General features: G+C 44.6%; 1 protein-coding gene across 2 annotated transcripts in view; it reads right to left on the reverse strand.

Moving 5' to 3' along the window:
• Nucleotides 1–1,476: 1,476 nt before the first annotated feature.
• The window catches only part of LOC143767141 (uncharacterized), a 31,077-nt gene continuing 12,887 nt past the window's right edge, over nt 1,477–19,666 (reverse strand). Inside the window, exons 2-7 of one of the 2 annotated variants that reach the window (XM_077255170.1) lie at nt 6,769–6,847; nt 4,830–5,021; nt 4,626–4,749; nt 4,028–4,125; nt 3,592–3,703; nt 1,477–3,291 (exon numbers count right to left, since the gene is read on the reverse strand). In XM_077255170.1, coding sequence (XP_077111285.1) covers nt 1,616–3,291; nt 3,592–3,703; nt 4,028–4,125; nt 4,626–4,749; nt 4,830–5,021; nt 6,769–6,846 — 2,280 coding nt within the window. In that variant the 5' untranslated portion in view covers nt 6,847 and the 3' untranslated portion in view covers nt 1,477–1,615. Of the gene's footprint in view, nt 3,292–3,591; nt 3,704–4,027; nt 4,126–4,625; nt 4,750–4,829; nt 5,022–6,768; nt 6,851–19,666 lie in introns of both variants that reach the window. The other variant, XM_077255171.1, reaches the window with a different exon arrangement.

A 19,666-nucleotide genomic window follows, 5' to 3' on the forward strand; every position in this document is an offset into this window, starting at 1 on the left:
AACTCTACAGCGCCACCTATTGGAAGTAGCGATCCTACAAGTCACAATCAACCCTTTAACGAGTCGTGCAATATGACTTAGGATAAAAGCCAAATCAGTATCTCAATTCGCAGACACGGTGTTTCGGGCTGTTGGCCCTCGTCAGTGCGAAGCATGAGAACTGATTTGGCTAGGTGAGAGGCTCTGGACATGGGGTCTAAGGGGTATCATTTCTCCTTATGGAGAGTGACATACCATCTCTGGCTTGTCTGCGAATTGAGATACTGATTTGGCTTTTATCCTAAGTCATATTGCACGACTCGTTAAAGGGTTGATTGTGACTTGTAGGATCGCTACTTCCAATAGGTGGCGCTGTAGAGTTTAAGTCCTCTTTTTCTCAGAAGAGGCAATTTGCATATTTAAATTCCCAGAGGAGCATTGTACGGCAAATAAGCCTCCTTACCTTGACAAGCCAGAGATGGTATGTCACTCTCCATAAGGAGAAATGATACCCCTTAGACCCCATGTCCAGAGCCTCTCACCTAGCCAAATCAGTTCTCATGCTTCGCACTGACGAGGGCCAACAGCCCGAAACACCGTGTCTGCGAATTGAGATACTGATTTGGCTTTTATCCTAAGTCATATTGCACGACTCGTTAAAGGGTTGATTGTGACTTGTAGGATCGCTACTTCCAATAGGTGGCGCTGTAGAGTTTAAGTCCTCTTTTTCTCAGAAGAGGCAATTTGCACATGAGAACATAATTTAACCTCTATACAAGTCACTAGTTCGACCACACTTAGAATACTGTGTACAGTTCTGGTCTCCAGTGTATAAGAAAGACATAGCTGAACTAGAGGGGCTAATTAGTTTGGAAAAACGAAGGCTAAGGGGTGATCTTATTTTAATGTATAAATATATGAGGGGACAGTACAAAGACCTTTCTGATGATCTTTTTAATCATAGACCTGAGACAGGGACAAGGGGGCATCCTCTATGTCTGGAGGAAAGAAGGTTTAAGCATAATAACAGACGCGGATTCTTTACTGTAAGAGCAGTGAGACTATGGAACTCTCTGCCGTATGATGTATTAATGAGTGATTCATTACTTAAATTTAAGAGGGGACTGGATGCCTTTCTTGAAAAGTATAATGTTACAGGTTATATATACTAGATTACTTGATAGGGTGTTGATCCAGGAAACTAGTCTGACTGCTGTATGTGGAGTCGGGAAGGAATTTTTTTCCCCAATGTGGAGCTTACTCTTTGCCACATGGTTTTTTTTTGCCTTCCTCTGGATCAACATATTAGGGCATGTTAGGTTAGGCTATGGGTTGAACTAGAAGGACTTAATGTCTTCCTTCAACTTTAATAACTATGTTACTATGTAAATATCTTTAGTATTTCTATTAGATCTCTTCACATTGACTGATGTTATCCATAACACAGTGGGGAAATAAATAACACCTATAGTAAGAAAGAACAATAAATACAAGTAATGACAAACATAAAAAATGACACTTTATTGGGTAAATACCAATTGAGAAGAAAATTAGTCGCATAAAGGCGGAATCGCCAGAGGGAGAAAATGTCCAGTTTATCCATAAAATTTGGTACTTTTAGATGGTAATTTATGTTTTATATATTTAGTAACTGATTTGTCTCTTGGTGATCTTTCAGATGTTTAACAAGTGCAGGTTTCTTGCTGAAACACTTCCCACATTCTGAACAGGGGAATGAATTCCCACATTCAGCTGTGTGAATTTTTTGATGCTGAACAAAAATTGTTCTCTGATTAAAACGTCTTCCACAGTCTGGGCATGAAAATCTCTTCTCCCCAGTGTGAGTTCTTTGATGATCAATAACAGCTGACTTCTGGTTAAAACATTTACCACACACAGTACATAAAAAGGGCTTCTCCCCTGTGTGAATTCTCTGGTGTTTAATAAGATCTGATTTCTGGGTAAAACTTTTGCCACATTCTGAACATGAAAATGGTCTTTCTCCTGTATGAATTTTTAGATGTTGTGTAAGATGTGATTTCCTATAGAAACATTTCCCACATTCAGGACACGAAAATGGCTTCTCACTAACATGCACTCTCTGGTGTTCAACAAGATCTGATTTATGCGTAAAACACTTTTCACAGTCTGAACATGAAAATGGCTTCTCCCTTGTGTGAGTTTTTAGATGTTGAGCAAGCTGTGATTTACTCAAGAAACATTTCCCACATTCTGAACATGAATATGGCTTCTCTGCAGTATGAAGTTTTTGATGTTTAACAAGATCTGATTTTTGAGAGAAACATTTTCCACATTGCGAACAAGAAAACTGCCTCTGAATTTGCATGCTCTTGTTACCTCTGTGACCCATATTTGACTTCATAGTCTGTGATAGATCAAGAGACATGTCTTTAAGAATAAAAGGCTGAAATGAGCTCCATGCCTGGGGTAAAGCATTTACTACATTCCAAGCATTAACTGGATTCTCCTCTGTTCTCACCTGATTTTCAACAAATGGTAATTTCCTGCTGTAACCTTTCCCACAATGGGAATAAAAAGATGTCTCCTCTTCTAAGTGAATTTTGTGATGTTTACAATGGTTAGATTTTGATGCAAAGTTCTTCTCACTCTGAGAACATGAAAATAGCTTCTCCACCATGTGAAGTCTCTGATGTTTTTCAAGTTCTGATTTGTTGTTAAAAAAATTCTGACATTCTGAACAAGAAAGTGGCTTTTCACCTGTGTGAGTTTTTAGATGTCCAATAACAGCAGAAGTCTGGCTAAAACATTTTCCACATTCTGAACAAGAATATGGTTTCTCTCCTGTGTGAATTCTTAGATGTTTAACAAGATCTGATTTTTGGCTAAAACATTTTCCACATTCGGAACATGAGTATGGCTTCTCCCCTGTGTGAATTTTTAGATGCTGAAAAAGATGTGGCTTCCTGGTGAAACATTTCCCACATTCTGAGCATGAAAATGGTCGTTCTACTGTGTGTACTTTTTTATGTTTTACAAGAATCGATCTCTGGGGAAAACATTTGCCACAATCCTCACAAAAAAACTCTTGTATTGTTGGAACTCTGTTTATAATCTTTGTATGATCTGAACTTAGATTAGTGACCTGTGATTTATCAGTAGATGAAATCTCAAGTTTCAATGTGCCAGATAATAAATCTCTCATGTGAAGAGTTGAGGGTATGTCTGAGATAATGACATGCTCTTCATATGCATCTTGTCTGTCATCATTCTCTTCTAATTTGCAATGTGGTATCAACAGGAGATGTTCATCAGAGCTTCTGGTACAGTCATCTGCAAGAAAATAAGTAACTTATTATGTTCTTTCTTAACTCTCCAAAAAGTATGCAAAACTATAACATTTATATTCTTAAAACTGCTACATACAAAACTTCTCACAAAAAGAAATATCAAAACTCCTTTGTAAAATCTCTAAGAAATAGAGGAGAATGAAAAAGGTTCAAGACAAAAATAGGAAACTTTATAACCAGTCTTATTTGGGTTGTACTTTTGGCTGCAGCAAAACAAAATTGCTTCAGCCAGTGAATTAATACATTATGGGACTCTACTCTGCCTTTAGTGATTACTACTCACCTTCATGGTTATAAGACGTAACAACCTCCTTACACTGGCAATCACCCCTCACTTTTTTTTCTTCCTTTTCTATTATGGATTTAGGATTATTATTATTGTCCAGATTTTTACCCTGCATAAAAAAATTATGGAAATATTTTATAAGTTAACAGAAATTGATGAATAAGATAAACAGAAAAACAGAAAATGGCAGTAAATCCTAAAGCTGGACATGATGAGTAAATGACTCCTCCAACTCCCTCGCTGTCTAGTTATGTCTGATATGAGTGTACATTTTCTCAAAAACACACCTGAGAGATTGTATGACTGTCCCCATCTATTGCTAAATTTATGCCGGACATCTCCTCTTTCCTCATTAAACATGCTAATAAATTATATACTCTGATGTACGTAAACTGAAAAACATTATTTGGTAATAATTTTTATTTCCATCTACCTTATGATCCATTGGGACACTGCAAATTTCCTCAGCATGATTCTGCGGAAGACGAGGACTGAGACTTCTCTGTGGTTTGTTTGTCTTACTAGAGCGATCTGTAGGAAACTCACAGTGAAGGCAACTTATGGTGCATACATTTGCAAGATTGCTTTAATTACACAAGTTAAAGGGGTATTCAAATAATAACAAGTTATCCCCTATCTATAGGGAAGGGAATTACATGTTGACTGAACTCAGTCTGGACCACCATGAACACACAGAATCCCATTTTCATTGGGGTACAGATGAGTATGCTTGGCCTCCATGACACTTGTTTTCAAACTCTGCTTACTCCTGCAGTCCCAAAGACATTTAATGACACACAGTCTGAACATGGAGACTTCCATTCCATTCAAGATGGGCCTCTGAGAGCTCAATTCTCGGAATGTATTGCCTTTTTCTAGGCATAGGGGATAAACGTGGGATATTGAGGGAACTCCCTTAATGTAACTGGTGCACATTTATTCTACTTTCTAAAGCAATTTAGCAAATTGGGTTAATAAATCTCCCACAGTGGCTACAATAGTTTACCAGCTTATCTAGTCAAGTATAATACCTGGTGATGTAACGATCTGAAGATTTTTCAACATTAGGTCTTCGTAATGATGCTTGTGTTCTTCTAAATACTCCCACTCCTCCAAGGAGAAATAGACGGCGACATCCTGACACCTTACAGGAACCTGACAGAGTAATAAAATCATTATCCACATATCTCCCATGTGGCATCTTGTAATGTCCTAGTCTTCTTAGTAGACCTCACCTCTCGAGTCAGAAGCTCAATGATCTTGTTAGTGATTTCTAGGATCTTCTGCTCTGTGCTTCTTTCATGTCCTAATGAGTAGGTTTGGGGCATGATGATGGGGCTCTTGGTACTTTGCAATTTTTCCAACACAGTAGCATGACTGCTAGGCTTTACACTCTCACCTGATGTCTTATTCACTACTAAGCAAGCCTGTGTGTAAAGAGACACACTGATAAATATTACTATACTGTACAGTTATATGAAAAAGTTTGGGCACCCCTATTAATCTTAAGCTTAATGTTTTATAAAAAATTGTTTTTTTTGCAACAGCTATTTCAGTTTCATATATCTAATAACTGTTGGACACAGTAATGTTTCTGCCTTGAAATGAGGTTTATTGTACTAACAGAAAATGTGCAATCTGCATTCAAACAAAATTTGACAAGTGCATAAGTATGGGCACCCTTATCATTTTCTTGTTTTAAATACTCCTACCTACTTTTTACTGACTTACTAAAGCACATTTTTTGGTTTTGTAACCTCATTGAGCTTTGAACTTCATAGCCAGGTGTATGCAATCATGAGAAAAGCTACTTAAAGTGGCCACTTGCAAGTTGTTCTCCTGATTGAATCTCCTCTGAAGAGTGGCATCATGGGCTCCTCAAAACAACTGTCAAATGATCTGAAAACAAAGATTATTCAACATAGTTGTTCAGGGGAAGGATACAAAAAGCTGTCTAAGAGATTTAACCTGTCAATTTCCACTGTGAGGAACATAGTAAGGAAATGGAAGGACACAGGTACAGTTCTTGTTAAGGCCAGAAGTGGCAGGCCAAGAAAAACATCAGAAAGGCAGTGAAGAAGAATGGTGAGATCAGTCAAGGACAATCCTCAGACCACCTCCAGAGACCTGCAGCATCATCTTGCTGCAGATGGTGTCACTGTGCATCGGTCAACTATACAACGCACTTTGCACAAGGAGAAGCTGTATGAGTGATGCGAAAGAAGCCGTTTCTGCAAGCACACCACAAACAGAGTCGGCTGATGTATGCAAAAGCACATTTGGAGAAGCCAATTTCTTTTTGGAAAAAGGTCCTGTGGACTGATGAAACCAAGATTGAGTTGTTTGGTCATACAAAAAGGCATTATGCATGGCGGCAAAAAAACACAGCATTCCAAGAAAAACACTTGCTACCCACAGTAAAATTTGGTGGAGGTTCCATCATGCTTTGGGGCTATGTGGCCAATGCCGGCACTGGATATCTTGTTAAAGTTGAGGGACGCATGGATTCCTCTAAGTATCAGCAGATTCTTGACAATAATGTTCATGAATCAGTGACAAAGTTGAAGTTAGGCAAAGGATGGATCGTTCAGCAAGACAATGATCCAAAACACCGCTCCAAATCTACTCAGGCATTCATGCAGAGGAACAATTACACTGTTCTGCAATGGCCATCCCAGTTCCCAGACCTGAATATCATTGAACATCTGTAGGATCATGTGAAGAGGGCTGTCCATGCTCGGCGACCATCAAACTTAACTGAACTGGAATTGTTTTGTAAAGAGGAATGGTCAAAAATACCTTCATCCAGGAACTCATTAAAAGCTACAGGAAGCGACTAGAGGCTGTTATTTTTCCAAAAGGAGGATCTACTAAATATTAATGTCACTTTTCTGGTGAGGTGCCCATACTTATGCACCTGTCAAATTTTGTTTGAATGCAGATTGCACATTTTCTGTTAGTACAATAAACCTCATTTCAAGGCAGAAACATTACTGTGTCCAACAGTTATTAGATATATGAAACTGAAATAGCTGTTGCAAAAAAAACAATTTTTATAAAACATTAAGCTTAAGATTAATAGAGGTGCCCAAACTTTTTCATATAACTGTATATACCCAGAAGTCGTCACCTTTCCAGTTTTACTTCTTGGGACATAAGTCCCAGAACACGCACCTCTCCAGTAAGCAAGTAGATGAGCTCCAAGGTGAGATTTAATAGTCTTGCAGATATTTCGTACATGTCCTTATCCATCCTGCTGAGGCAATCACACAGATGAGAATATGTTAGAAAAAAATATGAACAACTAGTAACTCCTACAGTGGACACACCTTGAAGGAAAGAAAAGGGGCAATAATTGCTTGTGCATGACAAATATTCAAGTGCAGACATTGCATTATTTCCTTATGTATGATATGAGAAAGGAGAGGAGCAGATTGTCATGATGATCATGCATCTAGAGCGTGTGAAATAAGTACGGAATGCATCAACAATTTTCTCAGTAAATAAATTTCTGAAGGTGCTATTGAAATGAAATTCTGACCAGCTATATCAGTAAAAACCTATCCAATGCAGACAAAGAAATTAAACCATAGATATTGTAGCATAGCGCCTACTACGTGTCTTGGGGAACACTCGCTTGGCAGCAGAATCAAAGCACTCGGGCACGGTTTTCTATCAAAAACAGTCTTTTCGGTTTATTTTACATAATGTAAACCACATCCACAGGAACTTGGTAACAGTTTGAACACAGTCTGCATAAATTCATCTTTACCACAGTTCGTCTCTTACCCCGGTCAGCATTATACACGGTTTTCAGACCGTTACCCGTTGGCAACCTTTACGGGTTCCTGGACACCCCTTGGCCTCCGAGGTGCCCATACACAACGTCTCTCACTCTGACCCCGGTCAGTGTCACACGGTTCCTTCCCGTTACCTGTTGGTCCCGCACAGGTTTCCCGGATCCCTCTTCTCCACAGAGGTATCCATCAGACGTTTCTCGCTCACACTGACTTCAGGTCAGTCCCAGGTCCTCAACACAGACCTCCCAGGTCTACGGTCTCCAGGTGCTTCCAGGACGACTCCACTCGCTGGAGCCTCCAACACCAACCGTCCGTGCTATGTCCAGCACGCAGGCTCTCCAGCCTGGAATGGTCACTATGTGCTTCCAGGACGTCTGTCCCTACCTGGGACCGTCCAGCACACAGGCCACTTTGCAGTGTCCTGCCAGGACACACGGAAGTGTGTCCACCCTGACGGACACTTACTCACGAACACTCACATTCCACCATGTGCTCCACACACCTCCTTTACATAGGTGTAACCACACCCAGGTACCTGTCACATGGCTAGTCAGGTGAGCGTGACATCACCACAGGTCCTTGCACACCATATACATGCCTCAATGCATATCTCAAGGAGCACACACAGCACCCCCTATCTGCCACAGGGGTCGCTATACCACAATATATATAAATTAAGTTATGTGTAATAATGAGAAGTGACCCAGGGAAAAGGTACTGAACATGATTTCTGAAATTTAATACTCTGTACAAAAGCCTTTGGTGGCGGCTACAAGACAACTTCTGTATGGAGAAACTAGTCACATGCATTGCTCAGGTGTGATTTTAGCCCATTCTTCCACACAAACACTCTTCAAATCCTGAAGGCTCCATGGGCTCCTTCTATAAACTCTAATATTTTTGACCTGGTGATAGCTAATTTGACTGAGTACAGACCAAGTCTGTGGCCACTGTCAGGGACATATGCTCAGAAGGAATGTGTCCAACTGTGGCCACTGTATGGGTGGATGCCTAGCCATCTGTCCAACATAGGCAGAAATTGCAAAAAAAAATGCTTACCATCTGGTATACGTTTAAGTTTTTCCTTTGAGTCCACAATTCCCAAAGGGTAAATCTTACTTTAATCCACAGTAGGAATATTCTGACACGTTTAATAGCTTTTAGAACCAGGTAATTAGAGATACACAAATATAAGAATAAAAATAAAGAAAAATACAAGTTACTATTACAAACCTTGTAACCTTAGAAAAGGAGAAAACAAGGTTATTAGTCTCCAGTGTATTAAGGATATAGTAGTAAGTCCAGCAGAAAAGGGGGGGAGCAGTGATTGGTAATGGACTACGAGAAATACCATCTTGAGTCCTTGAGATTATTAGGAGACACTAAAATCTATAGAAAAGTAGTAGAAGATCCCACCCATCGATATGAAAATGAGTTACTAAATCTCACTAAAATTAGCTTGGAAAAAGAGATACTAACTGGCTATGAATCAAAATATATTATTGTACGCCACAAAACATTTGCTGTTTTTTTCATCATGTACCTTAAATGAATAAATCTAAGGAGGCCCTCCGGGGAGACGTATCATATCTTGGATAGACTGTTGCACTTCCAACCTATCCATATACATTGACATTCAGCTACAGAATTGTGTACAACCCCTACTCTGCCTACCTAAGGGACGCAAAACTGATACTACAGATTTTAAATCATATTGAATTGAAATCAGGGCTGTGGAGTCGGTAAGCCACAGTTGCGACTCCGACTACGACTCCTGGATTTTATCAGGTTCCGACTCCGGCTCCGACTCCTTTATAAATGGCCAATTCGTAACAATAAATTTACTGTTGTAAAATATTAACATCGTGCTTATTCAGTTTCTCACCATCATATAAGTAATCAGACCACTTAGAGCAAAAACTATATTTATTAGAATACAATTAGAATATAGCAAATAACTTTTATAAACTTTTATAAACTCTTGTAAGTAAATATGCAATAAACACTGTTATGCAGTTAATAAGAAGAAATCTATAAATTTGTCCTCAGAAAAAGTATTGCCTCTGTCAGATCCTCCTTCATGGATGCCCTCAAATCTGATCTAATTATTTTGAGAGCAGAGAACAACCTCTCTATACTTACTTGGGTTGGTGGCAAAGCAGTAACCACTCGGGCAACATCTCTGACAGTGTCAGGATACAGAGGAATCGCTTGTTGCACTGTTATTTTTGATGAACAAATTTCTCAATTTCTTTTAGTGCACATGAAAAATTCTGCTGAAATGTACTGACTGTGTTCTTTGATGGGGATGACTCTTCTTCTATGCGGGAACGCTTTGCACGGTCCTTGTGATCCAAATATTTTTCGAAATTAAATTCTTTATCAGTTGATGAGGGTGAAGATGTGGCAAGATGACCAAATTCTTGTTGTTCCTCCTGACTGTTCTGCAACCCTTTCATCCTTACTGCTATTTCAAACAGAGCTTCTTTTCCTTTAGTTAGCTGTTGATCATCTAGAAGAATCCGATGCATTGGGTCTACATAAACATCTGCCAAAAGAATGTTATTTTGTAATAGTAGCTCCTCTCTCCGTTTCATTGATGTAGCAATGCCACTTGCAATTAACCCTCCTCTTTGGGACAGGCGAAACATCAGGTTCTTCCACTCCTTTAAGAAAATACCTGGAGTTAAGTCCTCTGCTTGTAATTTTTTAGTCACTGTAAATGGGTGCTCTAGCAATTTTTCCAGCTCAGTCACCTGATTCCACTGACTTTCATTTAGCGTCAGTTGAGGGTTAGCCATGTCTACAAGAAAGGTTTTCAGTTCAACCAAGCGCTGAATCATTAAGTAAGTACTGCCCCATCGTGTGGCTTGATCAATAATTGCCCCTTTTCCAGCACGTCTCTTCAAAATTGAGTCAACTTTAGGGGTTCTGGCAACAGTAGCCAATTTTCTCACCTTGCCAATCAGTGCAGCAGCATGTCCTTCTTGCAGACTGTCTCTTATAGCCAGCTGTAGCGTATGCACAACACAGCGCATGTGATGAATGAATGAACGCATTGACAGTTTCGACAAGATCATCTAAACTATCATGTTGCTGTTCATCTGAAGCAACTTTAGTTTGCTCCTCAGTTACAATACTGTGTACCTCTATTTCAAACATTTCTGTGTCTGCGGACCCAGAATGTTCTTCTAGCTGCTGGTCACCATCATTACTCTCATTCATTAGCTTAATAGTACTTATATTTGAAGCATTGTCAGTTACAACAGAAAGAACTTGCTCTTTTTTAAGTTCATAGTCTTGCAGAACCTTTTCCACCAAGACCTGGAGAAACTCACTGGTGTGATGAGCTTTGGTGTCTTTTACTGCCAATGTCTTGGTAACTATTTCATTTTTGTCACAAACAAATCAGACATTGATGGCAAAATAGTTCACTCTGTGACGTGTGCAGGCATCCATTTTAAGAAACAGAAAGCGTCCCTTGAGAGTTTTTATAAGTTCTTCCTTTTGTTTAAAGGCTTCTTCGATTACTAATTTTCTAATACTCTCTCTCTCTCCAGAGAAACACCAAGCTTGCGGGCCATTTCCCCATTCAAACACATAAAAGCTGGTCGTGAAAATAATGAAATAGGCACATTATCCTTTACAACAAGCTCTATGATCTGTTTTTTAAATGTATCTACTGTCACTGTCACAGTAACTTTGTCACTGACGAAATATCTTGCAACTGATGGCTGCAAAGTTCTCTGCTCCTTTGTTTGGCTGGAAGAGCTGGGCACTGGTTCATTGGTTTGGATGCAGTCTTTCTCATCCACTGCTTTCAGTACTTCTGGATGAAAGCGCTGTAAATGTCTCTTTAGATTAGAAGCTCTGGTAGGAGCATTTTTATCTTTGCCTGAATATGCAGTGATCTTGGCTTCACAGCATGTTTTCGTCTGGATCATTTGTCATACACTGACAGACATAATGTTTTCTATCTTGAGTGATGGTGAAATGTTCAAATACAGCTGATTTAATGTGACGCTTCTTTGACATTCTCAGGTTTTTTATTCTGCATTCACAATCCAAATGACAATTGTTTTTCCTAAAAACAATTGTACAAAATTATTGCCAGGTCAAAAAACTGATATAGTGGTCAGTAATACTGTTATTCCTCATGTACTCACAGTTAACTGATGCAAAGTTTGTTGAAAGGATAATACTTCTTACAGTCTTCCTCTTCTGAGTAGCAGCTGTGAGATGCTTGGAAGACGCACACCTAGTAAACATCTAGTCTAGAGGAGGAGCTTTACTACTAAGAATTTGCAACACATTTTCACTTACAGTTTCATACATTGTAAGTAGGGGGGTTGGGGCAGCATGAGGTTAACCAAGTATAAGATTAGATAAGGGCAGTGGAGAAGAGTGACACACAAGTAGTAAGAAATGTCTATCTCCAGCAGAACTGCTTATCACTGTTGTTCATAGTTTGATAGAACATATATATTTGAGTAACATTTATAAAATACATATGAAAGTTCAATTATTAAATATTAATACATTTTTTTTAAAGCTGGAGTTGGAGTCGGTACATTTTTACCGACTCCGACTCCAACCAAAACTAACTACGACTCCACAGCCCTGATGGAAATCTAGTTATAAGCTAGGTACGATGGATGAAACCTGCCTATATACTACTATAGAAAATAATAGTGGTTGTGAAGCATCAAAGTTTTTTTGGAAAAATCCAGAATTTCTCTAGTGGATCAAGTGCAATACATTATTGATTGCATTAAATTTATATTAATGCATACTTATTTTAACCGCTTCCTGACTGTCCACAGTAGTTAAATGTCGGCGCCAGTAGGGCTTTGTACAGCACCGACATTTGTTTACGGCCGATGGTTTTGTTCCCCCACATACCTTAATCCGCGGGGAGTCTGGTGCAGAACACTGGCTGTGACCCCTGACCTTATCGAGACCTGATTGGATCAGGTCCTGATGATGTCAGTGTCATTCCACCCATTGAGAGCAATCACTGGGAAAGTTTGTTGCAGCAACAAACTTTCCTGGGCAGTCTGCCTCACAAAACCGCTGTTTCTCCTTTCATCTCTTGTCAGTGAGAGATCAGAGGAGAAACAGTGTGACAAGTGCTAAGGTACCGTTACACTAAACGACTTACCAACGATCACGACCAGCGATACGACCTGGCCGCGATCGTTGGTAAGTCGTTATGTGGTCGCTGGGGAGCTGTCACACAGACAGCTCTCTCCAGCGACCAACGATCAGGGGAACGACTTCGGCATCGTTGAAACGGTCTTCAACGATGCCGAAGTCCCCCTGCAGCACCCGGGTAACCAGGGTAAACATCGGGTTACTAAGTGCAGGGCCGCGCTTAGTAACCCGATATTTACCCTGGTTACCATTGTAAAAGTAAAAAAAAACAAAAACAGTACATACTCACATTCTGATGTCTGTCACGTCCCCCGGTGTCCACAGGGTTAAAACTGCTTTCGGCAGGAGCGCTGCTAATATGCATGCGCTGCTGCCGAGAGCTTCCCTGCACTGAATGTCTCAGCACCGGCAGTAACAGCAGTGACGTCACCGCTGTGCTCTGCTTTACGGCCGGCGCTGACACAGTCAGTGTGCAGGGAAGCTCTCGGCAGCAGCGCATGCATATTAGCAGCGCTCCTGCCGAAAGCAGTTTTAACCCTGTGGACGCCGGGGGACGTGATAGACATCAGAATGTGAGTATGTACTGGTTTTTTTTAACTTTTACAATGGTAACCAGGGTAAATATCGGGTTACTAAGCGCGGCCCTGCGCTTATTAACCCGATATTTACCCTGGTTACAAGTGAACACATCGCTGGATCGGCGTCACACACGCCGATCCAGCGATGACAGCGGGTGATCAGCGACCAAAAAAAGGTCCTGATCATTCCCATCGACCAACGATCTCCCAGCAGGGGCCTGATCGTTGGTCACTTTCACACATAACGAGATCGTAAGCGGGATCGTTGCTACGTCACCAAAAGCATGACGTTGCAATGATATCGTTAACGATATCGTTATGTGTGACTCAGCCTCTACTTTATAAAGTAAATAAAACAGATAAAGCAAGTTAGAGCTAGGCTAAAGTCAGGGCTAGGCAAAAGTTAGGGCTAAAGTTGGGGTACCTCAGGGCTCAGTCCTTGGCCCCCTTCTCTTCTCCCTCTACACAGCCCCAATTGGACAGACCATCAGCAGATTTGGCTTTCAGTACCATCTTTATGCTGATGACACACAACTATACATGTCCTCCCCTGGCCTTACCCCCGCTGTACTACAGAATGCCACTGAGTGTCTGTCTGCAGTCTCCAATATCATGTGCGCTCTCTATCTGAAACTCAACCTCTCCAAAACTGAACTTCTTCTGCTCCCGCCTTCTACTAACCTCCCTAAATCTGACATTTCCCTCTCCGTGGGTGGCACCATAATAACACCCCGGCAGCAGGCGCGCTGTCTGGGTGTTTTGTATGACTCCGATCTCTCCTTCACATCCCATATACAATCTCTTGCCCGCTCGTGCCGCTTACACCTAAAGAACATCTCTAGAATCCGCCCTTTTCTCACCATGGAGAAAACAAAAATCCTCACTGTCGCCCTGATCCACTCCCTCCTGAACTACTGTAACGCTCTATTAATTGGCCTCCCCCTTACTCGACTTTCCCCTCTCCAGTCCATCCTTAATGCAGCAGCCAGGGTTGTCCATCTGGCTAATCGTTACTCAGATGCATTTGCTCTTCGCCAGTCATTACACTGGCTGCCCATTCATTCATTCATACAGGATACAATTCAAAGTTCTTGTTCTCACCCACAAAGCTCTCCACAGTGTGGCACCCCCTTACATCTCCTCCCTCATTTCGGTCTATCGGCCTAGCCGACTGATGCGCTCTGCAAATGACTTTCGACTAACCTCTGCACTAATCCGTACCTCCCACTCCCGACTCCAAGACTTCTCCCGTGCTACGCCAATCCTCTGGAATGCTCTACCCCAAGATATTAGGACCATCCACAACTTGCATAGTTTTAGGCGCTCCCTCAAAACACATTTGTTCAGAGCTGCCTACCACATTAACTATTGAAGGTCATTTTATGTTTGTGTGTGTGTAGCCCATTCACTATCCCCATCTATCCCCCACCCCCTGAAGATGGCTGGACCCTCATTGTAAATACATCATTGTAAATACACACCTGTACTTTGTATCTACCCCACCTCATTGTAGACTGTAAGCTCTCACGAGCAGGGTCGTCTTATTTTGCTTTATTATTGTATTGTTAACATTGTTACCTATGATTGTTGTTTGAAACTGTTAAACTGTAAAGCGCTGCGGAATATGTTGGCGCTATATAAATAAAGATTATTATTATTAGGGCTAGGCTAAAGGTAGGACTAGGTTACAGGTAGGGCTAGGCATAAAGCTAGAGTTACGCTTACTCACAATTGTTTTACCAATAATTTGATAGTAGTCATGTCAGTTAGTCACGCCAATTAGTCATGTCAATTAGTTTGTTAATTATATAGTACTAGATGGTGGCCCGATTCTAAAGGCCCCGTCTCACATAGCGAGATCGCTAGCGAGATCGCTGCTGAGTCACAAGTTTTGTGACGCAACAGCGACCTCCATAGCGATCTCGCTATGTGTGACACGTACCAGCGATCAGGCCCCTGCTGTGAGATCGCTGGTCGTGTCGGAATGGCCTGGACCTTTTTTTGGTCGTTGAGGCCCCGCTGACATCGCTGAATCGGTGTGTGTGACACCGATCCAGCGATGTCTTCACTGGTAACCAGGGTAAACATCGGGTTACTAAGCGCAGGGCCGCGCTTAGTAACCCGATGTTTACCCTGGTTACCAGCGTAAATGTAAAAAAAACCAAACACTACATACTCACCATCTGATGTCCGTCATGTCCCTTGCCGTCTGCTTCCTGCTCTCACTGACTCCCGGCCGTACAGTGAGAAGTGAGAGCACAGCAGTGACGTCACCGCTGCGCTCTCAGTGTACGGCGGCTCAGTCAGAGCAGGAAGCAGACGGCAAGGGACCTGGACACCGAAAGGCGAGTATGTAGTGTTTGTTTTTTTTGGTAACCAGGGTAAACATCGGGTTACTAAGCGCGGCCCTGCGCTTAGTAACCCGATGTTTACCCTGGTTACCGGGTGCTGCAGGGGGACTTCGGCATCGTTGATGACAGTTTCAACGATGCCGAAGTCGTTCCCCTGATCGTTGGTCGCTGGGGAGAGCGGTCTGTGTGACAGCTCCCCAGCGACCACACAGCGACTTACCAACGATCACGGCTAGGTCGTATCGCTGGTCGTGATCGTTGGTAAATCGCTTAGTGAGACGGGGCCTTAACATATTGGGTATTCTAGAATATGTAGGTAGTATATAGCACAGGCTACGTACTATATTGCACAGTGACGTAGTATATAACACAACCGACGTAAATAACATGCACCAAGTATGAACCAAACCAGTGACAAGAATGATGACAGGGAATTTTTTCAAAATTTCAAATATGTATCTCTTTTATTTCATGGCAAGAGCAGAAAAACAGAATTTTTTTAATATTAAAAAATAGTATTATTAAAATAGTATTATTAAAAACAACAACTATATATATGTATATTGCTCACGGGCACATATCAAAAAATATCAATGTATGTTTATATAATCTAATATATAATTGCCTAGAATACTACTTCCTGCAATTTGTGCCAACTTCCGTGGCTTTGTCCGGAGCTAATGTCCGGAGCTAATGTCCGGAGCTAATGTCCGGAGATAAGTGACGTCACCAGTGTCCTACACCCAGGCAGAGCACAGGGGCCCCAGGCAGCATATGGGGCCCCAGGCAGAGCACAGTGGCCCCAGGCAGCATATGGGGCCCCAGGCAGCATATGGGGCCCCAGGCAGCCTATGGGGCCCCAGGCAGAGCACAGTGGCCCCAGGCAGAGCACAGGGGCCCCAGGCAGCATATGGGGCCCCAGGCAGAGCACGGGGGCCCCAGGCAGCATATGGGGCCCCAGGCAGAGCACAGTGGCCCCAGGCAGAGCACAGGGGCCCCAGGCAGAACATGGGGCCCCAGGCAGAGCACAGGGGCCCCAGGCAGAGCACAGGGGCCCCAGGCAGAGCACAGGGGCCCCAGGCAGCATATGGGGCCCCAGGCAGAGCACAGGGGCCCCAGGCAGCATATGGGGCCCCAGGCAGAGCACAGTGGCCCCAGGCAGAGCACAGGGGCCCCAGGCAGAACATGGGGCCCCAGGCAGAGCACAGGGGCCCCAGGCAGAGCACAGGGGCCCCAGGCAGCATATGGGGCCCCAGGCAGAGCACAGGGGCCCCAGGCAGCATATGGGGCCCCAGGCAGAGCACAGTGGCCCCAGGCAGCATATGGGGCCCCAGGCAGAGCACAGTGGCCCCAGGCAGAGCACAGGGGCCCCAGGCAGCATATGGGGCCCCAGGCAGAGCACAGTGGTCCCAGGCAGAGCACAGGGGCCCCAGGCAGCTTATGGGGCCCCAGGCAGAGCACAGTGGCCCCAGGCAGAACATGGGGCCCCAGGCAGAGCACAGTGGCCCCAGGCAGAACATGGGGCCCCAGGCAGAGCACAGGGGCCCCAGGCAGCATATGGGGCCCCAGGCAGAGCACAGGGGCCCCAGGCAGCATATGGGGCCCCAGGCAGAGCACAGTGGTCCCAGGCAGAGCACACACCAAATCGGAGGCCGAGGGGCCCCGCCAACCAAATCGGAGGCCGAGGGGCCCCGCCAACCAAATCGGAGGCCGAGGAGCCCCGCCCACCAAATCGAAGGCCGAGCGGCCCCGCCCACCAAAGCGGAGGCCGAGGGGCCCGGCCCCGCCCACCAAAGCGGAGGCCGAGGGGCCCCGACCACCACATCGGAGGCCGAGGGGCCCCGCCCACCAAATCGGAGGCCGAGGGTCCCCGCCCACCATATCGGAGGCCGAGAGTCCCCGCCCACCAAATCGGAGGCCGAGGGTCCCCGCCCACCAAATCGGAGGCCGAGGGTCCCCGCCCACCAAATCGGAGGCCGAGGGTCCCCGCCCACCAAATCGGAGGCCGAGGGTCCCCGCCCACCAAATCGGAGGCCGAGAGTCCCCGCCCACCAAATCGGAGGCCGAGGGTCCCCGCCCACCAAATCGGAGGCCGAGGGTCCCCGCCCACCAAATCGGAGGCCGAGGGGCCCCGCCTACCAAATCGGAGGCCGAGGGTCCCCGCCCACCAAATCGGAGGCCGAGGGTCCCCGCCCACCAAATCGGAGGCCGAGGGTCCCCGCCCACCAAATCGGAGGCCGGGGGTCCCCGCCCTCCAAATCGGAGGCCGAGGGGCCCCGCCCACCACATCGGAGGCCGAGGGTCCCCGCCCACCAAATCGGAGGCCGAGGGTCCCCGCCCACCAAATCGAAGGCCGAGGGTCCCCGCCCACCAAATCGGAGGCCGAGGGTCCACACCATCCAAATCGGAGGCCGAGGGGCCCCGCCCACCAAATCGGAGGCCGACGGGCCCCACCCACCAAAGCGGAGGCCGAGGGTCCCCGCCCACCAAATCGGAGGCCGAGGGTCCCCGCCCACCAAATCGGAGGCCGAGGGGCCCCACCAACCAAATCGGAGGCCGAGGGTCCACACCATCCAAATCGGAGGCCGAGGGGCCCCGCCCACCAAATCGGAGGCCGACGGGCCCCACCCACCAAAGCGGAGGCCGAGGGGCCCCGCCCACCACATCGGAGGCCGAGGGGCCCCGCCCACCAAAGCGGAGGCCGAGGGGCCCCGCCCACCACATCGGAGGCCGAGGGGCCCCGCCCACCACATCGGAGGCCGAGGGTCCCCGCCCACCAAATCGGAGGCCGAGGGTCCCCGCCCACCAAATCGGAGGCCGAGGGTCCCCGCCCACCAAATCGGAGGCCGAGGGTCCCCGCCCACCAAATCGGAGGCCGAGAGTCCCCGCCCACATCGGAGGCCGAGGGGCCCCGCCCACCAAATCGGAGGCCGAGCGGCCCCGCCCACCAAAGCGGAGGCCGAGGGGCCCCGCCCACCACATCGGAGGCCGAGGGGCCCCGCCCACCAAATCGGAGGCCGAGGGTCCCCACCCACCAAATCGGAGGCCGAGGGTCCCCGCCCACCAAATTGGAGGCCGATCGTCCCCGCCCACCAAATTGGAGGCCGAGGGTCCCCGCCCACCAAATCGGAGGCCGAGGGTCCCCGCCCACCAAATCGGAGGACGAGGGGCCCCACCTGTGAAAATTTTACTGTGAAAATACCTGATGGGCACACAAGTATGCGCCAGTATGGGTACTAAGAGCTTTTCAACATAATAATGAAATATTTTAAAATGTCATAGAACATACCAATATACATAGTTATTGATACATATTATTTATTATTTACATTATTGTTCTTAAGCAAAGAACCGTTGTTGTGGCATTTGCCACAACACGCAAAGTTGTTGTCTGATGTCTTTCATCACTCCCCTCATAAGCATGTTCATGGATCCTGTGTAACTGTACCTTAAATAACAAGAATTGTCAAGAGCTGGTGAGTGCAGCCATTTTTTGTTCTTTCCTACTATTATTTATTAATTGTATTATTCTTACATTTGAATAAATAAAGTATATATGGATTCTAGACTCCCGATTCTTTAGAATCGGGCTGCCATCTAGTACAATATATGATTGCACAAGGCTGGTCTGAATATTTTATATACTGGATACCCCGGTAGGTATAATAAATATCAAAATCAAAGTAAGGATCATATGTGACACATAGTAATAAAAAAATATATAGAACTATAAAAATATATAAAAACCAAAAGTGAGAGTGTGTAAAGTATTATATATATATATATATATATATATATATATATATATATATATACACATATATACATACACACACATATATATAAAGTGTACTTCACATAAGAATTATAGTATTACTACGAAATTATGCAAAAAGTGCAAAAAAAGTGCAATGTGCCAATTATATAACTATTATATTCTAGTATAAATACAGGTCGTGCATATTACACACAAAGGAAGTGCTATATGCACATATGATCCAATGCTACTTACTTATAAAGCTAGGGGAAATATTTCCAGGACCGCCAGGTGTTTGATGATGTGCACCCCGACACGTGTTTCGGACCCAAAGTTCCTTCGTCAGGGGGTCACAACCGACGTAGTATATAACATAGCTACGTAGTATATAACAGAGCCACGTAGTGTATTGCACAGGGATGTAGTATATTG

This window comes from Ranitomeya variabilis, chromosome 4 (genome assembly GCF_051348905.1).
Source record: "Ranitomeya variabilis isolate aRanVar5 chromosome 4, aRanVar5.hap1, whole genome shotgun sequence".
Classification (NCBI taxonomy): domain Eukaryota; kingdom Metazoa; phylum Chordata; class Amphibia; order Anura; family Dendrobatidae; genus Ranitomeya; species Ranitomeya variabilis.